The following is a 25,520-nucleotide window of genomic DNA, read 5'->3' as shown; positions in this document are numbered from 1 at the left end:
TTGCCGAGTGTGGCCGAACGTTCCACGACGATTCCCGATTTTTATCGAGTGCAGCCGAAACGGCTTTCCGTTACGTTTTTGTTGCAAGTTCTAAAATGCATTTGTTGTTTAAAAGCATTTCTAAATATTTAAATGTACACATGCTCTTATACTCTTTTACTGTCGTGTTATTTATTCGTTCTGAAGACTAGGTAAACCCAGAGATAAAAGAATGGAGAATACTTCAAAAAGTGTGGTGAGCAGGGTGGCGGAAGGCAACCTGGAGGTCCTCCAGATTTATAAACTCCTTCAGTATGTACGGGAGAAGAACAAACCACAGATAAATAAGATCGTCGCAGTGGGTGTATCCAATCTGATAAATCTGACTGAACCTAAACAGGGACTCGGTGCTTTGTATCAGGCCTCTTTGGACCGTGATGAAGACCTGGTACAGTTCCTTCTGTCCCTGAAAGCTCATCCTGACATACAGGACAAGAAGGGCCGCACACCATTGATGCTGGCTGCACAGTTGGGCTACTACAATATTGTGTATCTTCTGATCACAAATCATGCAAATGTGAATCTCACAGATGAAGAGGGAAAAGGTAAGAACATACTTTTATATTAGTTTTTTTGGGGGGGACTTGTTTACAATTTGTTCACCTGTTGAAGTACACTACCTCTCAAAAGTTTTTGAACAGTAAGGTTTTTAATGTTTTTTTAAAGAAGTCTCTTCTGCTCACCAAGCCTATGTTTATTTGATCCAAAGTACAGCAAAACAGTAACATTTGGAAACATTTTTACTATTTAAAATAACTGATTTCTATTTGAATATATTTTAAAATGTAATTTATTCCTGTGATTTCAAAGCTGAATTTGAGCGTCATTACTCCAGTCACATGATCCTTCAGAAATCATTATAATATTCTGATTTGCTGCTCAAAAACATTCATTATTATTATCATGTTGAAAACAGTTGAGTAGAATTTTTTTCAGGTTTCTTTGATGAATAGAAAGTTCAAAAGAACAGCATTTATCTGAAATAGAAATCTTTTCTAACATTATAAATGTCTTTATCATCAGTTTTGATCGAAAAAGTGATTGTGGTTCCTTCAAAAAATATAAATACATATACCAACTCCAAGCTTTTGAATAATATAATGTATAATGTTACAAAAGCTACTTATTTCAGATGAATGCTAAACTTTGGATCTTTCTATTCTTTAAAGAGTCCTGAAAAATTTACTTAACTGTTTTAAATATTGATAATAATGATTTAAAAATGTTTCTTGAACAGCAAATCAGCATATTAGAGTGATTTCTGAAGGAACATGTGACCCTAAAGACTGGAGTAAAGATGCTGAAAATTTAGCTTTGATCCCAGGAATAAATTACATTTTAAAATATATTCTAGTTGAAAGCAGTTCTTTTAAATAGTAAAAATATTTCACAATATTACTGCTTTTACTGGATGTTGGATCAAAAAACTGCAGAATTGGTAAGCAGAAGAGTCTTCTTTAAAATATTACTGTTCAAAAACTTTTGGTTTTGTTACTGTATATACCCCAGACATTAAAATTATTGTATAGGTGAGAAAATGTATATAATTTTTCATTTCATTTTCTTGGTTTTATATCAATTGCTTGTACTAACCATGCTCTTCATTTGCAGGAGTGCTGTTCTACTGCATTTCTCCAGCTAAAGAACATGCTCTCTGCCTGCGGATGGCGCTCAGTTGCAATGCAAATGTCAACAATGTTTCTAATTCAGGGAAGCCACTGCTTGTGTTTGCCTGTGAGAATGCAAAGGATTGTGAAGACATCTGTATAAGCATTTTGGAGAAAGGAGCTGATCCAAATGCAGTCGATCAGGTTTGAGATCTGTCCTCAAATCATAGTTCCGGTTAATGTTCCCTGATATGGCCCACGAAAAATCAAAAATTGTATGCATAGGCGATTCAGAGATCTTTTTTACAAAGATATAATATTACAATTACTTTTATAAAGTATGATATAGTAAGAGCTCATATTAGGAAAAAAAAAACACCAGAATTTTATTCAGAAGTCCGAACTGAGCAAATACATGCAATTTGGAACAGTTGCTAATAATTGTGTGGCCAAAAAATATGATTCCATTCTGATAGTTTGTAATGTAATTCAATGAGATGACAAAAGGCATGTAGTTATTAGTGTACAACAGGTCTTTCAGCTAAATTTTTATGTGTGTCAAATGTGATGCAGATGGGAAAATATCAATTTTGATAGAGTTGATCCAGTGTATTTATCATGATTTTGGCTCCCCACAGGTGACACGATGCTCTGCGCTCATGGAGGCATCTAAGGCTGGTGCTTTGAAGCTGGTCAGAGCCATTTTACAAAAAGAAGGGAATCCTGACTTGCTTGATCAAGAAGGACGGTGTGCTGCCCACTTTGCTGCAGAAGGAGGTTTCCTTGAGGTTATGCCACGGAATTCTGAATAACATTAAATTCACCATTGTTTCACTGTCGAGAGTATTACTGTGTCTGCTTTATGCAGGTTTTACAGGTGCTGTCTGCATACTCTGCTGACTTGGGTATCAGCTCGACAAAGGGTAACACACCGCTTCACTTTGCTGCTGCTGGCGGCTTTAATGAGTGCTGTAGATTCCTGGCCCAAAGAGGTAGGCTGGGTTTAATGTCTGAGTTTAATGTCTTTCCATTATTCCCAAAAACAAGTACTGACTTAATTAGATAAACATTGACCTAACTCAATCAATTACTCAGTATTTTTTTCTGATTTTGGAAAATCATAGAAACATATTCATAAAGTTTTCCTTTTGCTATTGGGGCAAATAGGAATGCAAAAATTATATTTATAGTACTTTCTGTTCACCACTGCAGAAGTTTACTCAACTATGACAATTTCCAATCCTGAGAACCACAGAAATGTGAAAATTAAAATAAAAAAAAATGAATTAACCAGAACACTGCTCATTTGTTAAAGGGGTCATCGGATGCCCATTTTCCACAAGTTGATATGATTCTTTAGGGTCTTAATGAAAAGTCTCTAATATACTTTGATTAAAAATTCTCAATGGTAGTGTGAAACAACACCCTTTTTACCTTAAAATTAGCTCTGCAAAAATCATCCTATTCTGGTCGAGGCTGCATTAAATGTTAATGAGCTCTGCTTGCCCCGCCCCTCTCTTCTCTCCGTGGAGTGACGAGCCTGTTTACTTTAGCTGCATTTAGCCGCGAAACTTGCTAACTAGCACATTATTAGGAAAGGCGATCGCAAAGATTCATAAAAACCCTTATACTCACTTCTGCTGTAAGTGAAGCTGGATCACAGATGATTCGCGCATTCCCTTCACAAACAAACGTAATCCACTGCATCTTCAGCGGCTCAGATGTCGGGAGTAAATGACAATGACAACCACTATGTTCATTATTACATCCAGCAACACAACACCTCAATCGCTCAATCAGAGATATTCTTGTCTAACTTACATCCCTGCTCCTGCATCGAAACAAAGGAGGTCTGACTATTACAGTTGATCTGAGGTAAGATGCTAATGTCAATCAACTATCTGAGAATGGCTCGATTTGAAAAAGAGGATATTATTTTTACAGATTAATTAAAAACCACTGCATGGATTTGTATCATTATAGGGTAGATTTGTACATACACTGCCAACACACATTAATGTTCAAACAACATGTAGAAGTGAACTTAGCATCCAATGACCCCTTTAAAAATACTAAAGATATTCTGCTGCTTTAAGGTGCAGCCATATTTGTGAAATTTCCATGAGATTTCCTGTGCAAAAAAAGGTCCGGACTCCATAGTTTATCAATAGTGTAGAGATGTATGCAGCACAGCTTACACAAAAGTTACTTTCAAGTCAAGCAATCTGAACAATTTCAACATGAGTGAAATTTGCTTTGGGAGGTTTGCTAAGGAACAGATTCCTATTGGAATGACTGGGTTTTGCCCACAAAATTTTGCAACTTTATTCATAGCAGTACTTTCTTTTGTCTACAACAGGTTGCAATCCCAAACTGAAGAATCTGGAAGGTCAACTTCCAAGCCAAGTTGCCAAAAGCAATGGCCACAAAGCTGCACTGAAGGAGCTCAAAAAAGCAGAGAAAATGCATGTGAAGCTTTCTGCGCCCGATGCCGTAAACCCCAACGAACTCTGGGCCATCACCCTTCACGACTGGTCATGTCAACATGAGGCAACCTTGCGCAAAGCCTTTGAAATTGCTGAGGGACTCGACAAACCTGTTGAAAACGTTTCTGTGGATAATTTTGTGTCTACCCTTGAAGCTCATCGAGTTCCTGTAAGTAATGAGAACCTGCAAAAGATCATCATGGAACATGACAAAAACCGTGAAGGAGTCATCAACGTAAATGACTTTTTAAAAGGCCTCAAATACCTCCAGAAAGCCTTTGTCATCTCATCCTATGCTCCTAAGCCGGCTAAAAAGGAAAAGGGTGGCAAGGAAAAGAAGAGTAGCAAATCAGCCGCATCATTGCCTATATGCACAATGCCACCTGAGCAGATCTCAATAAGAGAGGACAGTGGACTCCCTTACTACATGATTGAGAGCTACCAGCCGTTCACTGACACCAGACGGTTCAATCCAAACCGGCCACCAATTCACCCCATTGAGAATGACTCGGCTTGGTATATCGATGAGCCTGAACAAATCTACACCAACATCAATTACTGTGTGAAGACTGGAGATCTAGAATCTCTCAGCCTGGCGTTTATCCAAAAAGTGCCTGTTGATATCAAAGATCAATTTTTTAAGACACCACTCATGACAGCGTGCATCTGTGGCAACTACCGAGTAGCTAAATTCCTCCTTTCACTGAGGTAATGGCGCTAAGAAAAATAAAGATTACATGTAATTGGAGGACCATTAGACTTTGTATTTTTATAAGCTATACATTTTGTTTCTGTGACTCTATAGGGCTAACGTCAATGCAGTTGACCAGTTTAACTGGACGCCCCTCCACCATGCTTGCCATGCAGGTCATGTAGACATTGCCATCATGCTGGTGCAATCTGGAGCTGTGGTGGATGCAGTGGCTATGAATGGAGCAACTCCACTCATGAGAGCTGTTGAAAGCTGTCGATTCAGCTGTGTGGAGTATCTCATCAAAGCTGGAGCCAATGTCATGGCAAAAAATCAAAGAGGTGCCGAGTTTGATACTGAAATACATCTACTTCAATATACTAATGTTCAAAAGATAAGTAGATTTAAATAATAAATTTAAAATGTAAGAATTTTTGAAAGAAGTCTCTTATGCTTACCAAGGATGCATTTATTTGATTAAGAATACAGTAAAAACTGCAGTACTGTGAAATATTATTACAACTTAAAATAACTGTTTTCTATTCTAATGTTTTTTTAAAATGTAATTTATTCCTGTGATGCAAAGCTGAATTTTCAGCACCATTACTCCGGCCTTCAGTGTCACATGATCCTTCAGAAATCATTCTAGTATGATTTGCTGCTCAAGAAACATCTCTTATTATTATCAGTGGTGAATAATTTCGGGAACCATGTCTACATCTACTTTTTGTGTACTGTGAAATATTATTACAACTTAAAATAACTGTTTTCTATTCTAATGTTTTTTTAAAATGTAATTTATTCCTGTGATGCAAAGCTGAATTTTCAGCACCATTACTCCGGTCTTCAGTGTCACATGATCCTTCAGAAATCATTCTAGTATGATTTGCTGCTCAAGAAACATCTCTTATTATTATCAGTGGTGAATAATTTCGGGAACCATGTCTACATCTACTTTTTGCATAATTTTCCCATTTATTTAAAATATTATGAAATATTTTTGTGTTTACAGACCAGAATTGCTTGGACATCGCTATAAATTATGGCGATGCGAGAATCATTGACTTGCTCATGGCCAAATTCAACAAGAAGGACAAAGAAAAACCCATTTTAAAACCAGCTTCTTCAGCACAAGAAAAGGTGAATGAGAAAATGCCTTTCTTATAGCAATAGATGGAATGTTTAATGAGTTGTCTTTTGTTTTCTGTAGATGCGTATTCGGTCACCAGCAAAGTCAGTTTCAGCAGCTGTGAAAAAAGACCTGAGAGACAATATCATAGTTAAGAACCCAAAGTTCACCATTAGAAGTGGCACCAACAAGTCTGACATCAGCTTTGTCCCCAAAACCGTAAGACAATAAAACACATACGTTTACATACACTTGATTCTTAATACTGTGTTGTTACCTTAATGCAAAGCTGTTTTTTGTTTAGTGATAGTTGTTCGTGACTCCCTTGTTTGTCCTGAACAGTTAAACTGCCTACCATTCTTCAGAAAAGTCCTTCAGGTCCCACAAATTCTTTGGTTTTTCAGCATTTTTGTGTATTTGAACCTTGTCCAACAATGACTGTATGATTTTGAGATCCATCTTTTCACACTGAGGACAACTGAGGTACTCATATGCAATGGTTACAGAAGGTTCAAATGCTCAATGATGCTTCAGAAGGAACTACAATGTATTAAGAGCCGAGGGATGAAAACTTTTGAACAGAATGAAGATGTGTAACTTCTTAACTTATTTTATCTTCTGGGAAAGTATCTTCTGTAGCTTCTGAAGGACAGTACTAAATTAAAAAAAATATGATATTTAGGCAAGATAAGAAAAATGCACACATCTTCATTGTGTTCAAAAGTTTTCACCCCCCAGCTCTTAATGCATTGTTTCCTTCTGAAGCATCAGTGAGTGTTTGAACCTTCTGTAATAGTTGCATATGAGTCCCTCAGTTGTCCTCAGTGTGAAAAGATGGATCTCAAAATCACACAGTGGTGTGGACAGGGTTTAAAGACAGGGTTTAAAGACACAAAAATGCTGAAAAACCAAATAATTTGTAGGACCTAAAGGATTTTTTTGAAGAACAGCAGGCAGTTTAACCAATCAGGACAAAGAAGGGACTCATGAACAACTATCACTGTAGATAGATAGATTTTTCAGTGTACCTTAGTTGTCCAAAAATTTTTTGGCGACACTGAATTTTATTTTATTTTATTTTTTTGCATTATAGCTTTGGGGAAAACATCTCACTAACAGTCGACAGCACGCTGAGAAGGAGAAGGCAACACTCTGACAAAAAGACGACTCTCAAGGACTTCATACACTTTAACAAGAGCATCCCAGAGCTGAATGGGATTGAACGACTGGGGAGGAATAAATTAAATATCTCTGTGCAATAGCTGCTTTGCATTCAGAGCTACTGTCTGTCTTTCATTTCTGACAAATTAGTCTTTCCCAGACTTGTTCATCTTTTGTCATTCGAGAAAAAAATGAAAGATAGGACCACAGAAAACCATACAAACCGTTTTTCTTGAGAGTGGATAAAAATAACCTTTCATAGTCAGTCATTGAGATGCACAGTGGTCACCTTAGTGTGCTGCCATGTGGGATACTGCTATACAAACCCCTGACCGAGACACCACCTGCTCTATAAGCCTTTTTCCTTTACACTTCTCCTGTGACTTTGGCTCTAATCACCAACCCCTGCTGAACACAGGAAAAGGAGTTGACAGTCACATATTTCAAGGTAACACATTAATCATTGTAAGTGATTGTGTCATTCTGATTGATATATGCATGTGTACTTGCATGTTTTAAAACAGCAAATTGGCCAGTAGGGGGCAGTCAGACACAATAATGTATAATGCGATGCACAATTTTAACTGGGGACAACGTTTTGGTTGATAATAAGACTTAAATAATAGTCTGCTAATGTATTTAAAGATATTTTGTCTGGATGTGTTAAAGGGAGAAACACTGAAAACTTCATTTTTGAATGTAGATGTAAAATCTTGTGTACAAGAAACAATACTAGGATGTGACTGTAGTGGTGTTTTAAGGAATAATTCTCCCAAAAGTGAACATTTGCTTAAAATGTACTCACCCTCAGGGTGGTAAAGATGAAGGTGAGTTTGTTTCTTCATCAGAACAGATTTGGAGAAATTTAGCATTACACCACTCACCAGTGGATCCTCTGCAGTGAATGGGTGCCGTCAGAATGTATATATATATCATATTTGTTTGCAACTGTTTTGGACTGTGCATATTCCTCTTCTGACTGAATATTCTGGGTATTGAATATGGTTTAATGGACTTTTAGAAGCAAATTTTAGAAATTTAGAAATTTTAGAAGCAATGACTTAGAGTAAAAAATGTCTTAATGATGGTTTTGTATCTTGCAAACACACTGCTTTTCACTTCACAAGATGTTCATTGATAGACCGAGTTGTGTGGATTACTTGTGGATTGTTGTGATGTTTTTATCAGCAGTTTGGACTCTCAGTTTGACGGCACCCATTCACTGCAGAGGATTCATTCGTGAGCAAGTGATGTAATGCTAAATTTATCCAAATCTGTTTTGATGAAGAAACAAACCCATCTAATTTTTGGATGGCACGAAGGTGAGTAAATTTTAAGCAAATCTTTATATTTGGGTGGACTGTTTCTATTAAAAAACTCTAAAAACCAAACAGTTTTAGACTCTGTGTCTAAAAAGTAGTTTTAAATGTTGTTCATCTCCATTGAATGTAAATTCTGCAAAGCTCAATAGAAATTCACAACACCTGCACATTGTTGTGCCCAGGCTCTGACTCGGCACATTCGCATGAAAGGAGACACAGTGGAGTCAGCTGGAACTCTATCTGTCATTCCATACTGTGCAACCGGATGTGATGATAGTTCAAGCAGACGTTGCAGAAAAGACAAGACACTGAAGATATCAATTCTTCTGCGCTACAGACAGAAGCAGGGCAATCAATAGACAGGTTGGTTTCGATAAGAAATAAATTCAGTCATACTGTACACCAGGAATATTTAATAAGCGTAAGGCCTTAAAAGGATGAGGAAATGATAATCGGCTCCAGTGCAGGAGGTAATTGCCTTGATGATGTGGCACTCACAGACAAACACTGACATCAGCTCCTAATCTTTAGCTCCAAAGGAAAAAGGAAGAGGAGGGGGAAAGGAGAAAGGTGTACCGCAAATGAGGAGGGAGGAATATGTAGAAAATCAGATGAAGGTTATTTAAGAAAAGAAGGTGAAACAAGTATCAATAAGTCCAGTTTTTAGGACAAAATTAGTAAATGGAAATGTATTTATAATTCCAGTCTTGAATGCTGATTGCTTAAAACAGCTTTCTAGCGACTCTAAAGAGAAACATATGCACTGTTAGAAAAAATGGTACAAAGCTGTCAGTGGAGTGGTACTCTAAGGTATAAAAAGCTAAAAGGTACATCTATGTGAGAAATAGCTATAAAAATAGCAGCTTACAACAGAGCATTGAGTATTGTATCACAAAAAGCAGTGCACCTGAATGCAAAATTGGGTCCCACTTTGTATTAGGTGGCCTTAACCACTATGTACTTACATTAAAAAAATAGGTACAATGTGCTTATTGAGTTCATATTGTATTGCAAAATACTTTTGCTGCTATTGAGGTGAGATACGGGACAGTTTTGGTGGTGTGGGTAGGGTTTTTCTTTTTGTTTTTTTGTGGGTAGGTTTAAGGGTAGGTTAAGGTGTAAGGGATGGGTCAACAGTGCAATTATAAATGTACTTACAGAAATTAATTACAGATGTAATTACATGCAGGTATTTTTTTTAAATGTAAGTACAATGTAAAAACACAAATGTTTGTACACAAAAAGTGCATTGTACCAAATGATTGATTAAAATATAAGTACATAGTAGTTAAGGCCACCTAATATAAAGTGGAACCCAAAATTGCATTTAAAATGCAAAATATAATTTTTTCCAAGACCATAATTGCACACTAAATTAAATATGCAGCTTGATGAGGTCATGGATTTATCATAGAATAATGCATACTGTTTCATTTAATAGCACGCAGTATACTACAGACACCCATTTTTGCTTTGGGGTAAATAAATAAAAAGTTAATTTCATTAAATTTTCATAGCTTTATATTATATAGTGTGATTTCATAACTTGCAACTGTGATTTTATTTCACATAACTGCAATTTTAGATCTCACCATTCTTACTAATATCTTACAGCATGACTTTATATTTCACATTTTGACTTTCTTTTACTATATTTAACAACTGCATTTTTCATTTTTAATCCAAAATGTACTCTTAAAAGTTCTTAATTGGCATCTGTAGTTCCGTGAAGAACTTTTAGCATTCAAGTACTCTTCAAATTAAAGGTTTTTCTTGCCATCAATGGTTCCATAAAGAACCTTAAACATCCATGAAACCACTGAACGTTCTTTGGAAAAAAGAAAAAGGTTCTTTAGAATGTTAAAATGTTCTTGATTAGGAAAAAATGACTGGGAAAAAATGTTCTCTTAAAGGGAAAGTTCACCTAAAAAAAATGAAAATTCTGTCATTAATTACTCACCCTCACCATAACACCTTCGTTCATCTTCACAACACAAAATAAAATATTTTTGATGAAATCTGAGAGCTTTCTGACCCTACATAGACAGCAATGTAATTACCACAATCAAGGGCCAGAAAAGTAGTAAGGACATCTATAAAGTAGTCCATGTGACATCAGTGGTTCAACCAGAAGTGGTTAATACGGGAGAGATGAAATTGTTAAAGTTGTTTTTGTTTTCTTTGCGCACAAAAAGTATTCTCGTAGCTTCATAAAATTATGGTTGAACCACTGATGTCACATGGACTATTTTATAAATATCCTTAGTACATTTTTGGCCCTTGAACATGGTAATTGCATTGCTGTCTGGGTCAGAAAGCTCTTGGATTTCATCAGAAATATGATTGATTTGTATTCCAAAGATGAATGAAGGCCTTTCAGGTTTGGAACGACATGAGGGTGAGTAATTAATGACAGAACTTTCATTTTTGGGCGAACTGGCCCTTTAAGAACTGTTCCCAGAAATGCTCTTTGGCGAACCAGTAATGGTTCGTCTATGGCATCACTGCAAAAATTCCTTTTGCAACCTTTATTTTTAAGCGTGTAGAACCTTTCCATAGGTCAAAAGGTTTTCATGGTTTAAAAAGTTTCTTTAGAGTTTTAAAATCATCATGGAATCAAATATGAAACCTTTTTTTTAAATTTTGAAACAAGCATCCACAGTATTGTCCAGTAAATCCTAGTATTCCATTCTGTGTTCTCAATATAGCACAGCCTCTCATGTCTTTTTGGTTAGTCCTGTTATGGTCTAAAATACCAAAATTGTAAAAGACCATCATAATTAATTATGTTAGTTGATCCTATTTGACTTCATCCGGTACAAGTTAGCCATTAAGTCCTTTAAAAGCTGTGATGCTCCATGACACTGTAATATGCTGGATGTCATGCACATGTGAATTATTAAGACATGCACATGATATTTAGAAAGGTGGCTCTCTGCAAATGTGCCTCTTTTTATTATTTCACATGAGTTTTCTCCTATATAATTATCTGCATCTGCAGCAGTGCGATTAAGCCTACACAAAGATGGGATATTGTTTCTGCTGCTTATTCACAGTTCAGCATGCAATCATCGACGGTAGGATGATGAGGTTAATGACAGATTTCCCACCTTTTTCCACCATGAGCAACATTGGATAAGGGCTCTTTCTGACGTGTTGTGGGGGTGGGTTCTGGCAGTGCTAATTGACAAGGAAGACTGAAGGGAATCTGGCTCAAATAAATAAGCTTTAATTGGTAACAGTGTGGGTCCTGTAAATGTGCGCTTGTGTCAAAGAATTCTGGATTAATCAGCACTCGCGCTGCCGGTGCGAGCAGAAAGGAGCTGCAATGGTATGTAAATCACATCGCATAATAAAAACTTAATTCACAACCTAATCTGAATTTAAATGTCATCAAGACATCAATATGCCAGACAAAATAAGCAAATAACTTCATTCTGGATGATAGCAGCATCCTCAGACAGTGCAAACGAGACTTGGGTGCTAAAGACATGGATTTTTTAAACCGTAATGCTCTTGTAAGTGTAAATCAATATATTTAGCAGGGCTTTCTGTTTGTTGGACGTTGCACTAACTAGCATTACTGTCTCATTTGTATGTGCTGAGTCAATATCGGCGCCCTCCAGCAGTTCTTTTCTCCTCTGCTGTCTGATAGGATGTGTGTGATTTGTTGTACAGTGCATGTTTAAGCAGTCGAACTGCTCTTTGTCTCTTCGCTGGACATCTCATAAGATTATTGACCTTCATCTCTTCTGCTGAATTAAGTATCCAACTATCTAGATTTTACGTCTTGATTTGTTTTAATGTAAAGCACTTTGCCAGATTGTTTTGTACTACTAGCCTACTGTTCCCCTCTCTTTCAGGTCCTCCTTCGGCAAAGTCAAACACAATAACCTTGTCTAACACATCTACAGCAACACACTCTAGATACAAATACAAACCGAAAGAACTATATGCAAGAACCTTTATGAGTCCGAAAGCCATTAAATAATCAAATAAGTGCTATTGATCAGTGCACCTTATCTGAATCTCTAAGTCTCCATAGCTAAAGCACTTTTATCTGATCTTGCTACCATTAGAAGATCAGGGAGACTTGATGCTTGGGGCAAGAAACAAACAAGTCTTTTCTTTTATAAACATATTAGAAATGCAAACAAGGCATTCACTGTAAATGTAGTTTAACATCTAGGGACTTCAGCCTTTTGATATTTTACTCCGAGAGCATTTTGAATAGATTGATGGAATAGTTCATCAAAAGAGCTGCATGTTTGTAATGAACAAATTCATCATTAAACCATTGCTTCCAGCTAAAATACATAATATGTGCCCCTGAACCACAAAACCAGTCGTAAGTAGCATGGGTATATTTGTAGCAAACAACAACAATACACTTCTTTTGTGCCAAAAATCATTAGGATATTAAGTAAAGATCATGTTCCATGAAGGTAGTTTGTAATTTACTACTGGATACTAGATATATCAAAACCTATTTTTTATTATTAATATGCATTTCTAAGAACTTCATTTGGACAACTTTAAAGGTGATTTTCTCTATATTTTGTTTTTTATTTGCACCCTCAGATTCAAGATTTTCAAATAGTTGCATCTCAGCCAAATATTTTCATATCCTAACAAACATACATCAATGGAAAGTTTATTTATTCAGATTTCAGATGGTGTATAAATCTCAGTTTAAAAATACTGACCTTTATGACTGGTTTTGTGGTCCACAGTCACATTATTGCTTTCCCTAGTGGAAAAAGTTATGTCTGAATCAGGAGAGAAATGTGCACAGATCAAGCACCATTTACAAGTGAAAACAGTCCAAATATGTTAGTGGATTTTGATGTGAGAGGACAACAGAAGATGGACTTTTTCACTGGAGGAAGCCTTAATATAAATAACGGACTGGTATTTTGGCCAGACGTGATGGTTTAAAGTTAAAATGCCTTAACGATGAACACAGCTTTTCACTTCAAGATGTTAACTGATGGATTACTTGTGGATTATTGTGATGTTTTTATCAGCTGTTTGGACTATCATTCTGACAGCACACATTCACTGCAGATGATTCATCGGTGAGCAAGTGATGTAATGCTACATTTCTCCAAATCTGTTGATGAATCTGCTGATGAAGAAACAAACTCATCTACATCTTTGATGTCCTAAAGGTGAGTACATTTTTAGGTACTTTTCGTATTTGGGTGAACTATGTTTAACCAAAGTTTTTTTCTTCCCATTTTGGGGACTGTTGACATGGTCAGATTCAAGCAAAATGGACAAATTTGTAATTTTCACAATTTTTTTATTTTAATTTTTTGATGCTCAAACGTTTGCCTTTGAATATTGCCTTGAGCACTACGTGGCTTTAGAGTCAAAAGGGTTTGAGAACCACTGCTCTGAGGAACCAGTCTATTCTGTGATTCCCAAGGTCATTTTGCATTTTAAAGAACTGCTTGATTTCACAATCACAATCAGATTGAGCCAAACAACCCATACACTCCAGTACAACATAAAGCAGGGATCAATGGGCGCTAAACCTCTAGCAGCCTCGCCCTAGTGCTAAGGGTCATTATGACGTTAGAGCGGCTCGTCATCCTGGATGAGGGCGGGGTTATTTACACTCAAACAGAGGGGCTGTATGGGCACGCCCTAGTGTTGAGGGTCATTATGACGTCAGAGGGGCACGCCATCTTTGATGAGGGATGAGGTTTTTTTTTTTTCTTTCACTCACTCACTCACTCCAGAGCCGTGTGCGCGCGCATTAGGTGACCCAAATCAGTGCTGAAGGAGGCAAGGCGATAGTAACATCCCCAACGTGGTTCATCGAGTACGAGGTATGTGTTTGTGTTTCTTTTTTTTTTCTTTTTCTGCATGTAGACGCTTAACTCCCACAGGTTCACTTCGTTAATTTTTTTGAAGTGCAATTTGCGTTACGTTCGGTGAAGTTTCAGAGAGATATCAGAGCTGTAATTGAGCGTTTCAAAGCTCAATGCCTGTTGTGTGAATTTCAGCACCGCGGACAGCGCTCATTAAGAGACGCGCCCGCCAAAACATTAAAAATAGAACGAACAAGGACCAAACTAATTGTTTTAGCATTTAATTAACGCTTTTGTGGAAGTCAAGCGTCAATTGTACAAAGAAACCGTCTTCTTTTGAATTAATCATAGATGTGTCCTAGTTTTGAGCAGATTGAAATAATGAGTGTGTGTCCAGTTTTTGCAAAGACATGCATTATAAAATGAATGTTTACTCAAACAACAAGTAAGGTTATTCTGGACTGTATTTGCAATCATATACTGTAGGGGGAGGGGGGGGATGTTTCCATATAATGGTTGAGTGCACTGTAAAAATGTTTTTAATGATTTTAATGTAGAAATCATGCTCTCCCGAAAAGCTTTTAAGTAGTTCAATGCAAGTTAATATATTCTAAAAGAAAAAAACATGCAATATTAATCTATATTCATGAAAAAAGATGTGTACCTGTTTTTTTTTTATAAGAAAAATGTAAAACCTCCTTTTAAATGTATGGAAAGGGGGGGCGTTCCCAAAATTCCATGTGTGAGGAATCACATCTGATGAATTTTATTTAAGCCTAAAACAATATTTGATCCTATTTGTTTATCAGATATGTGCAGTGGATTGTTCTGTGTTGTTTTTATAATATTTATTTATATTGTGATTTTTAATGAAGGCATTTACTGTTTGTGTGGGTAAAATTGTGATTTGTTTTCATCTTAGCATTGACCACAATTGATGAAGAGACCAAATTTCAATAACTTGGAGTGATTGTGTTGCATTTTGAAGTAAAAACTGATTTTAATGACTCCTATAAGTTTAATGACTGCACAAAACCAGTCATATGGGTCATTTGTCCATAAGAATAGGACAATATTTGGCTGAGATACAACTATTTGAAAATCTGGAATCTGAGGGTGCAAAAAAATCAAAATACTGAAAAAATCGCCTTTAAAAAATTGTCTAAATAAAGTTCACAGCAATGTATATCACTAACAAAAAAATAAGTTTTGATATATTTATGGTAGGAAATGTACAAAATATCTTCATGGAACATGATCTTTACTTAATATACTAATGATTTTTGGCATAAAAGAAAAATCGACCCATACAATGTATTGTTTGCTAAGATGGTTTTGTGGTCCAGGGTCACATGTAGTCACAAAAATGCAACAAAAAAAATGTTTTAACTGTAAATCCTCCATGCTGTTATGTTAACTTGCTGTTATGTTAATGCATTCATATATCATATGACATTGGTGGAATATAAGATGAGTTTGTTGATAGATGATAAATGTGACTGAAGTCACACTGAAGGGCAGCTTGGCCCTGACTATAATTGCATTTAAAGGCTTAGCTCTTCTCTATATCAATCAACGCTGCCAAAAGTTTGTCTCACCTCTCCATGTGCGGTGAGCCAACAGACATCAATTGTTCAAGCGGAGCCTTGGGACTTGTGATGTTGGCATTGCTCTTCTGTTTTGGGGGAAGTGGCCAGCACGGATTGCATAACTGTTTATCTAGGCCAGGGTGTGTTTTCTTCATCATCAGGTCTGTTTACAGCTTTATTTCTTCCAACAGGGTGTTGGCACCAAACTGTTCGCTCGAAGAGGCTAGTGACATTGAACAGAAAGACACTTACTGTAGTTCAGGGTTCATGTGTGGATGCTGGAGGAAATGTGTTGTATTGTTGTTTTATTTTTAGCTTAGTGTCAATATGATCCAGTTTTAGAAATTACTGAGGCACTTGAAGCAGGTGGAAATGAATATTTTGGGCACATTGTCTACCTGTGTGCGTTTTGTTCCAAGGGACAGCACAGTGTGAAGTCTAGCACTGCTTTTCCTAACACATGGTGTTTAAAAATGAATCAAAACAGGGATACATTTGTCTGAAAAGGATTTTGAGCATTATTTACAGACCTGAAAGCTAAGCTGTACAAATTACTTTTTTCTAAGTAGTTAAATAAAATAAAGATTATTGAAGTATGTTTTATATGAAAACACAATTTTGGTTTTTCTACTTAAAAATTTCACATTTAATTCAATGTGTTACTTGCCGTTTCTTTGTAATTGTGAAATTTACTAGCAGTTTATAAATGAAAAATGTTTCCACACCAAATTTTCCAATATGAAAAGGTAATATGTGACATATATTGCCATATATCAAGATGCTATTGTCATATATGCTAACTAGGAAATATATAATTTTCTCACACATACATTCTAAGGATAATAGGTCATAACATATGTAAAATAGTAAAATTTGTATATGCACTAAAATAAAGTATAGAAACATTTTTTTTAATGAAAAAGTAAATTTCACATTTAAATTAAGCTAAACATGAAATTTTGAAGTAGAAAAATAGTATTTAAATAGTAAAATAACTTTAATAAATTAGTATTTTCTTGTAAAACATAATCCATTTTTTTTAAATAAGTGTAAATTTGAATACTAAAATATTTTCTTGTAAAACATAATCCAATAACTTGTTTTATTTACAACTATATATATATATATATATATATATAATTTTATTTACAACCAAATAAATTAACAAATATATATAGATAGATAGATGGATAGATAGATATGTAGATATATGTTTATATATGTGTGTGTATATATATATTTATTTTTCCTAAAATGTAACATAAACCAATGCTTTAGAACTAGATACATAGATTATATTTTATTTATGTATGCAACTTTATTAAAACAACATACAGAAATATCTGTATGTTTATACATGCATTCATGCTCTTTTTTTTTTAAATTACGTGTATATCTTTTATATTTACTTTTATAATATGAACATGTACTGACTGGGGTTTAAGATATACATGTACATATATTGCATTATATGTACTAGAGTCATAAACATACATATTCTTATAGTTACATATATATGTTAATATATGCAATTGTACCATGTGGGCTTCATATATGTTTTTACTGCATATGACAACACATTTCATATATGGAAATGTAATATATGCACATTTATTTATGGGACTATCCTGTTCCTCTGATGTTTCAAGACTGAAATTTCTGTAAATCACTTCCCGTTGTGTGATTCAGCACTGATTTTACATTGTGACATGTACAGAAACATCAAATCAGTCAGAGATTATGATATAACATGCTCCTTAGGCCGCATATGACTTTATTGGCTGCGTGGACGTGCCGTATGTCAAACAGTCGAATGCGAATTGTCTGTTTGCTGTAATGTTCTCTTCTCTCGATGACTCTGGCGGTGACTAATGCCGTCCATGCTGTACATACAGGCTGTACAGATGACAGGCTCATGTTCCGCTCTAGGCATGCAATGCTAACATGTTTGGGCTCCTTTGTAGGGTCATAGAGAAAGTTAGCAGCCCACAGAAATGACTATAGCTTGTGGCTTTAATGGATGGCTTCGTACAAGCTACCTCCGCTCCATCAGATTAGCACACTGGGCTTTATCCCTTCCTGAATGGGACACTCACTTTGGTTTTAAAGCTGTAATCCCCTCTGGTAAAGATGATTGCTTTGAACCTCCCGAACGCTGCTGCACTACACAGCCAACGCTCTGACACAAATATGACAATTATATAATCGCAAAGTTTTCGAATAATCATTTCAAACTTGCTATGTTTTTTTACGATAGCGGTATCCAGGAGGTTCTGTGGCGTCTATAGGACTGCGTCACATGTCTGTGTGCAATCTATGGCATTTACCCAGAATAGCAACATTTTCTAAGGGCAGACTTTCATCTTTTTTTCTTCTTTTCAAAAAAGGATGTGGTCTTTGATAACACAGCACATTTCATGGCTTGTTCTTTGTAACCGTATCGTGTCTGCTGTGCCTCTCTTGCTTGTCACGGGGAAAAACATAGGTTACATCCTTGGAAAGTAAATGTGTGGTTTGCTTTTATGAATGCTTTTGCTGCTGCTTCATGTCATGTTGTGTTGTCATGGCATGCTGGCTTAAAGTTGAGAAGAATTTTAGATGGTTCACTCTTAGGAATGAAGGTACTTTACTGGCATCGATGCTTCCATGAAGAACCTTTAACACCATTGCACAAAAGGTTCTTTATAGTGGAAAAAGGTTCTTTAGATCACTGTTATTTACACTAAGAAATAAAAAAGGTTCTTTCAAGAAATGTTTGCTAAAGCCAAAAATGGATGAATGATTTTTTATGGTGACCTGACTAACCAGACTCATTTTTTCTGCTTCTACCAGTTCCTATTACATTCTATATCTATGAGAAGAAACGTGCATCCTTTGGGAATTGTTTGGCTTGTGGAAAATATACCATTTGGAGTCTGAGAGAATGGGTTTTAAAAGTGATTCTTGATAAGATACAAAAAGGAATATAGTTGCAGAGGCAGAACAGGATATTACTTTCTGATTAAAGATCACAAAGACAAGCAATTCTTTTTAAATTTCATATAATGTGGACTGATGTATTGTGCACAATAAGACCTGGAATGTGCACTGAGAAAGTAAATATATTTTTTTTATATAGACCAGTTTCATAGACTGTGATGCATTTACAGTTATAAACATTGTAAAAAGTTATGTTTTTAATATTTAATTTTTTTAATTAAATGGAAATGGAAACCAAACTGTAAAAAAATGATGTATGCTGTAATCTGTGAAATTTCCTGTTAAAACAACAGATATGGTTGCCAAAACTTTACTATAAGATACACAGAAGCGACATTTTAGCTTTTCCAGATCAAACTTAAATTTACAGTAAAAAATAAACAAATAAATTCATCAACAGCTGTCAGCTGAAGGAGTGACGGCAAATTTACTATCTTTCTCTCTTATGACCAACATAATCAGTTCCTCAAAATGCTTTTTTTCGCTTTTGGAAAGTCGTCAAAACACTGTCATGGATTTTTTTTCTTTCTGTATTGCGACAAATGGGAACACACTATGTTTGTTTACCCACCTGTGACAACTTCTGCTTCTGAGAACCAGAAATGTGAAAAGGGTCCATTACATGATGACTTTATTCATAGAAAATACATTTTAATAGTCATCTATGTCGTTCTATGGTGTGCAGTTTTTTTTAGGCAGGTCTTGACCGCATTACATATCCATATCACTTCGCCAAATGATTTGTTATTTCAAAGGTCCTTACAGCTTACAACAGCAAAAGAAAAACGTGGCTACTGTTTGAGTCTTGAAATGTCCCGTTCACACCGCAGCTTACAGTTGCTTTTCGAATACTGTCTGTATGAACATGCAACAGGATTCAAGCCCGTATTCTTTAGGAGTAACCATAGCGACAGTGACCAGAACAGTATCAAAGATGGCGACGTCCATAAAACTAAAGTCTTAGCACTTTCTGACACAACAAGCGTCCAATCGAGCCGCGAGTTCATCCGTCAAATCATCATTAACGGCAGCAGCTTTTAAATTTGAGTGGAGGGCGGAGCATTTGAAACGCTTGCAGAACACAAAACTGACGGAAGGGAGCAGCTATGGTGGAGACTGGATATAAAACATTATCCGTTTCTCCGTCACTGTAAGGTACCGAAAACACACATGAAAGCACACAACAAACTCCAGAGTGTCAGTGTTGCCAGATCTTCATAGAAAAAAAAAAACAAACAAACAAGGACAAGCACAAAAAACACTAAAAGAGCCCAATGCTTTAGGGGAAAAAAATCTTCTGTCTACAACAGACCATTTTATTAACTCCATAAAGTGCCTAGTTTTTTGAGCTAAGGCCAAACAACATGCCTAAAAGTGCTTGTAAATATGAGGACATGGCAACACTGCAAGACAGCGCCCTCTAAAGCAGCTTCCTGAGCATAAACAAAACACAGCACGTCTGACAGCGGAAGTTTGGTTCAAATTGACGGACAAACAGAGTCTTTAGCCAAAAAAATTGCAGATATCAAATGGCTAAATTCTTATTCGAAATGTTGCTACGGTTACAAATGTGGGAGTGACTGTTGTTCCATACACACATGGAATGATGCTTTAAAGGAGAAGAAAATTTACAGATAATATACTCACCCTCTTGTCATCCATGATGTTCATGTCTTTCTTTCTTGAGTCGTAAAGAAATTATGTTTTTGGAGGAAAACACTTCCTTATTTTTCTCCATATAATGAACTGCTATGGTGCCCCGAGTTTGAACTTCCAAAAAGCAGTTTAGATGCAGCTTCAAACAATCCCAAATGTGGTTGTAAATGATCCCAGCCAAAGAAAAGGGTCTTATCTAGTGAAATGATCAGTTATTTTCATTAAAAAAATACAATTTAAATACTTTTTAATTTGAAATGCTCATCTTGTCTTGCTCTCCCTGAACTCTGTGTATTCTGACTTAAGACAGCTCCAATCATATTTTCTCCCTCGACTTTAAAAAATCTTTTCAAAATCATCCTACACCGCTGCAGAAGTACCGACCCAGTCTTTGCAAAAAAAGGACAACAGCGATATGGGGCGATTTTGAAGTTGAGGGAGAACATGAGATGGGAGTTTTTCGACATACCCTAACTGTCATGAACCGGAAAAAACAGAGTTCAGGCAGAACAAGATAAGACGAGTGTTTAACATTTAAGTATATAAATATATTTGTATGTATTATTTTTATGCTAATAACCGATCGATTCGCTAGATAAGAACCTTCTTCCTCATCTGGGATCATTTACAACCGCATTTGGGATTGTTTGAAGCCGCATTTAAACTTCATTTTGGAAGTTCAAACTCGGGGCACCATAGAAGTCCATGGAGAAAATTCCTGAAATGTTTTCCTCAAAAAACATAATTTCTTTACGACTGAAGAAAGACATGAACATCTTGGATGACAAGGAGGTGAGTCCTTTAAGGGACTCACTCCCGCATTTAAATGCAGTTGTCATTCCTGAAACTTGCTGTGTTTACGTGGCCTAGAGACGCTGAAGCTGATCACTGGTGAGAGATGCACAGACTCAGGTAATTCAAACACGCTTAATCCCTCTCTCTCTCTCTCTGGTAACTTATTATTAACTGCATTAGTCTGCTTTCAGCAGATCAAGCCTGTTACTAGATCTAAAATAACATTTTGGAATTTGCAACGGAGGCGTTGTATGAGATGCGTAAGAAATTAATCCTACACACAAGAGAGTTTTAAGGACAAAATCTTGACAAATGTTTTGAAATACATCATCTGGACGTCTTGAGGAGGTGACAACCTTAGTATAACCTTAGTATAACACGGTGGCCACATTACCAGCTTTTGTGCGTTATTTTCTAACAATTCAACAGCCTGTCATTGTCAATTATTCCTTACAAGCCCATGGCACATGAATGGCTTCTTATGTTTTTTTGGCCTAGTTTTTGCTGCTGTACTTTTGGGTTCATGTTTTATTCACCCTTTCTTCAGCTTTAAAATGCCTGGCATGGATTTTTCTTTGGTCCGACAGACTCCAACAGTTTTTGCATGTGTATTGCTGTAGAGTTTTTGAATACTAAGCTCCAGTCACACTGTATTGTCTGTGTGTGTTGTTGCTTCTCATAAGGGCTTTGAAGCGAGATGTTCATATGAAATATGATGCATTGGTGTGTAGAGTTTAGTTAAATAATGTGTGTTTACATTGAAATACAGATTCCTTGTTGCTTTTAGAGTTTTATTCATGACTTCCGTGCACAAAGCCTGTAAAAAAATGAATTGGTCATCTCCTCTCCCCTCACACACTGAAAGTGTGCTCTCCTCTCAGTGAAGCTATTTGATACCTAGTCAAAAAAGCCTGAAAATGTAATGATTAATAAAAAACGAGAATTACAGAACACAAATAACTCAGCCTGTGTCAGAAATGAATTCCACCTTTCTGCTTCACCTTTGCTTCCCGTCCCCATGCCTGCCTTTGGCAAGGAGAGAGAAAATAGACTCATAGCACAAATACGGCCTTGGGTTAAACTCTCCATTTTCCCACTGATTTAGGACCAATTCCCCTCCCGCGGATTCAGTCTGCAAACATAACGAGAAAAATGCAAAACCAATGTCAGATTTTGTTTACAGACACAATATCTCCAAAGCAACACACAGGAGCATGCTGGTTCAGAGCTCTCTGATGAAGAAAGTTTCTCAGCGGAGGGCCGGCTGCTGCTCAAGGGACTCTTCTTGATCCCGGGATCAGGGTTTTAATGGAGATAAGCCCGTGGTGTGTTGGAGGCATATCCCAGGGGTTTAAGGGTCATATGTGACCAGATGGTCCCTTGTGGACTGAGCAAAAATGAAGCCATACCTCTAAGCATGGAGAATCATGGGATGGCATTGGAGGGCGGGATCTTTGGAAGGACAGGGTCGGGTTAAATGTGTTGACAAGGACATTTTGGACACGGAGGTCATCACAGGGCTTTTGGGTTATATTCCATCTGCTTTTTTATGTTTGTTTGGTGTAACATGTTATGTAACTGAATTAAATGATCAGTGGCCACAAAAACAATACAGCATAAGGGACCAGTGTTATTTTTGGTATTATTTATATACTATACACAACCAGTTCAAAAAAAAAGTGTTTGAACAGTAAGATTTTTAATGTTTTTTAAAGAAGTCACTTCTGCTCACCAAGCCTGCATTTATTTGATCCAAAGTACAGCACAAACTGTAAAATTTTGAAATATTTTTATCATTTAAAATAACTGTTTTCTATTTGAATATACTTTAAATTGTAATTTATTCCTGTGATTTCAAAGCTGAGTTTTTAAGCATCATTACTCCAGTCACATGATCCGTCAGAAATCATTGTAATATTCTGAATATTGCAAAAAACATTATTGTTATTGTTGAAAACAACATAGTAGATTTTTTTTCAGTTTTTTTTTTTTTTTTTTTTTGAATGAATAGAAAGTTCAGAAGAGCATGTTTATCTGAAATGGAAATCTTTTGTGACATTATACATGTCTTTTTCATCACTTAACATCAATTTAAAGCATCCTTGCTAAATAAAAGTATTAATTTCTATAATTTTATAATCTATTGGATATTTATATTTATCAAAGAATCCTGAAAAAAAGAAGTACTCAACTGTTTTAAATATTGATAAAATTACTGCTTTTTCTCTGCTTTGGATCAAATAAATGCAGGCTTGGTGAGCAGAAGAGACTTCTTTGAAAAACAATACGTACAGCAAAATAAAACTAAGACCAGACAAAGACAAACGGAACAGGGCAGGAACTTTTATACACAAGATAATTAGGAACAGGTGGAGGAGTAATCAATTAACCAATCAAGAACAGGAAGGAGACCAAATAAGGAAACAGGAACTAAGGCTGGGGGTAAAACACGGAACACAAAGTCCAGAGTCCTGACACTTATGACACTTATTTGAATTAACTTTTACTTATTACTTATATATATATATATATATATATATATATATATATATTCTTCTTCTAATAACTTATATTTTCTGGGATGTTTTTCCAGTGCTGATTTTCTTGAAGGGCTCTTAAAAGCATGAAATGGGCTTATGTTTTTCCCTGTCTGCTGCCTTTGACGTCACAGCTCAGGATAGTGACTAGTGAAGGGTTTTAGATGAATGGACTAAAGGATAGATCTCTCCAGGTATTATCATGTCCTTGTTCAAACAAACTAATAAAAGGAGAAAAACAAGCCTCTCAACAATCTCCTTCATAATGGTCATTTCATCATTTTTTTAAAGGTAAAGACATATAAGATGAAGTCTTTTAATAGTACGATGTCTAGCAATAAGCTAAGAGAGATGTGTGTTACACTGAATTTAAAAAAGACCATGCAATATGATAAAAAGACACCATGTTTAATAAATAATTTTTAATGTATTATTAATAAATAGAATAAACAGTAATATTCACAGTATAGTCTACATTTTAAAATATTCCAGCTTAGTGCATTAATATTAGTGCATACATATATATATATATATATATATATATATATATATATTATTTTTTTTAAATGAAAAGATATCGGTATGTTTTTTTTAATTCACAGAAGGTTATTATTTTAATATATTTCTATCTTTTATACATTTTTATTTATATGTATGATCATTATGACTATTTATTTATTTATTTTCTATTTTTATTTTATTAATTTTTTAAAGAAATGTTGGCCACTCTTTTCAGTATAATGAAAGTAAATAAAGACTGATACTGTCAAACTCCAAAAAGTCTTTTAAAGCCATATGATAGATTTGTTTGAGAAACAGACTCAAAATGAAGCCATTATTATGAAGATTCAAGTGTATTCAAGCTTGAAAGCTCCAGCTGCCATTCATTTTAATTGCATGAAAATATTATTTCCATGACTGAAAAAGTAACATTACAATAGCTTTGAATGAATAAACAGATTTTACATTCAAAGCTATCCATTTTATGATAAATATTTAGATGTGAGATTAAATACCATTACATAACATAATCTGGTCCTTTTTCCCCCTAGTGCATTCTTATAAAATCCAGTCATGTCTATGTTCAGCCCAGTGTCTCACAAAAACAGTGTTGCATTAATAATCTTGACCTCATAGTTCTTGGTGAATAATGTATGTCTCCACTATGAAGGCAGAGACAGATGTGCAAGTGTGCAGCACTGACATTTCCACTGTCCTTGACATAGAAACAGCTGCATCTGAAACCCACAATGCACTTTTGAAGGTTTCTCCATCTTCTAGTACATGCTCCAAGCTATGTGCCTTTAAAAGATTTTGAATTAAAGACTCATTTTAAATGCAACGTGATTAGACATTACAGACCACTGTGATGTTAATGATGGGAAAGCATCAAAATAATGAGGAATGTTATAATATTCAAGCTTTGCTTTTGTCTCAAATCTGTTTTAGAAATATTGGCTTCAATGCATTCTACTGAAACAGAGACGAGCAGCTATACGTGACATCCTCTCCATCACAGGGCTGAGATCATGATCGCGTGTCCTACTTTCAGAGTCAACTACGCCTCTCAAGTGCAATGCCGAGCATGATTAATGTGCTTCAGCGTGTTTTCCAAATGGAGGTATTATATCAGCCTTAACTGAAATTCTGTTGACATTAGGAAATTAACACTGCTGCCAGTTCACTTCCTGCTTACATTCCTCCTCTGGA

At 35.7% G+C, this 25,520-nt stretch overlaps 2 protein-coding genes across 2 annotated transcripts in view; both read left to right on the top strand.

The window, feature by feature from the left end:
- The first annotated feature begins 1 nt into the window (after position 1).
- Positions 2 to 7,827, top strand: ankef1b (ankyrin repeat and EF-hand domain containing 1b). Its single transcript, XM_051133981.1, has 9 exons — positions 2 to 584; positions 1,651 to 1,850; positions 2,285 to 2,434; positions 2,515 to 2,638; positions 4,006 to 4,840; positions 4,938 to 5,164; positions 5,836 to 5,963; positions 6,034 to 6,171; positions 7,046 to 7,827. Exons 1-9 carry the CDS (start codon positions 212 to 214, stop codon positions 7,106 to 7,108), a joined length of 2,238 nt encoding a protein of 745 aa, XP_050989938.1. The 5' UTR covers positions 2 to 211; the 3' UTR covers positions 7,109 to 7,827.
- Positions 7,828 to 14,131: 6,304 nt separating this feature from the next.
- snap25b (synaptosome associated protein 25b) overlaps positions 14,132 to 25,520 on the top strand; it is a 52,322-nt gene continuing 40,933 nt past the window's right edge. The window contains exon 1 of the mRNA XM_051133396.1: positions 14,132 to 14,272. The gene's annotated coding sequence lies outside the window, so the exon portion shown is untranslated. The remainder of the gene's footprint in view (positions 14,273 to 25,520) is intronic.

The sequence above is a fragment of the Labeo rohita genome, chromosome 17, assembly GCF_022985175.1.
Source record: "Labeo rohita strain BAU-BD-2019 chromosome 17, IGBB_LRoh.1.0, whole genome shotgun sequence".
NCBI lineage: Eukaryota > Metazoa > Chordata > Actinopteri > Cypriniformes > Cyprinidae > Labeo > Labeo rohita.
The sequence above is the reverse complement of the archived record's forward strand: the minus strand, read 5'-3'. Positions and strand labels throughout refer to the sequence as shown.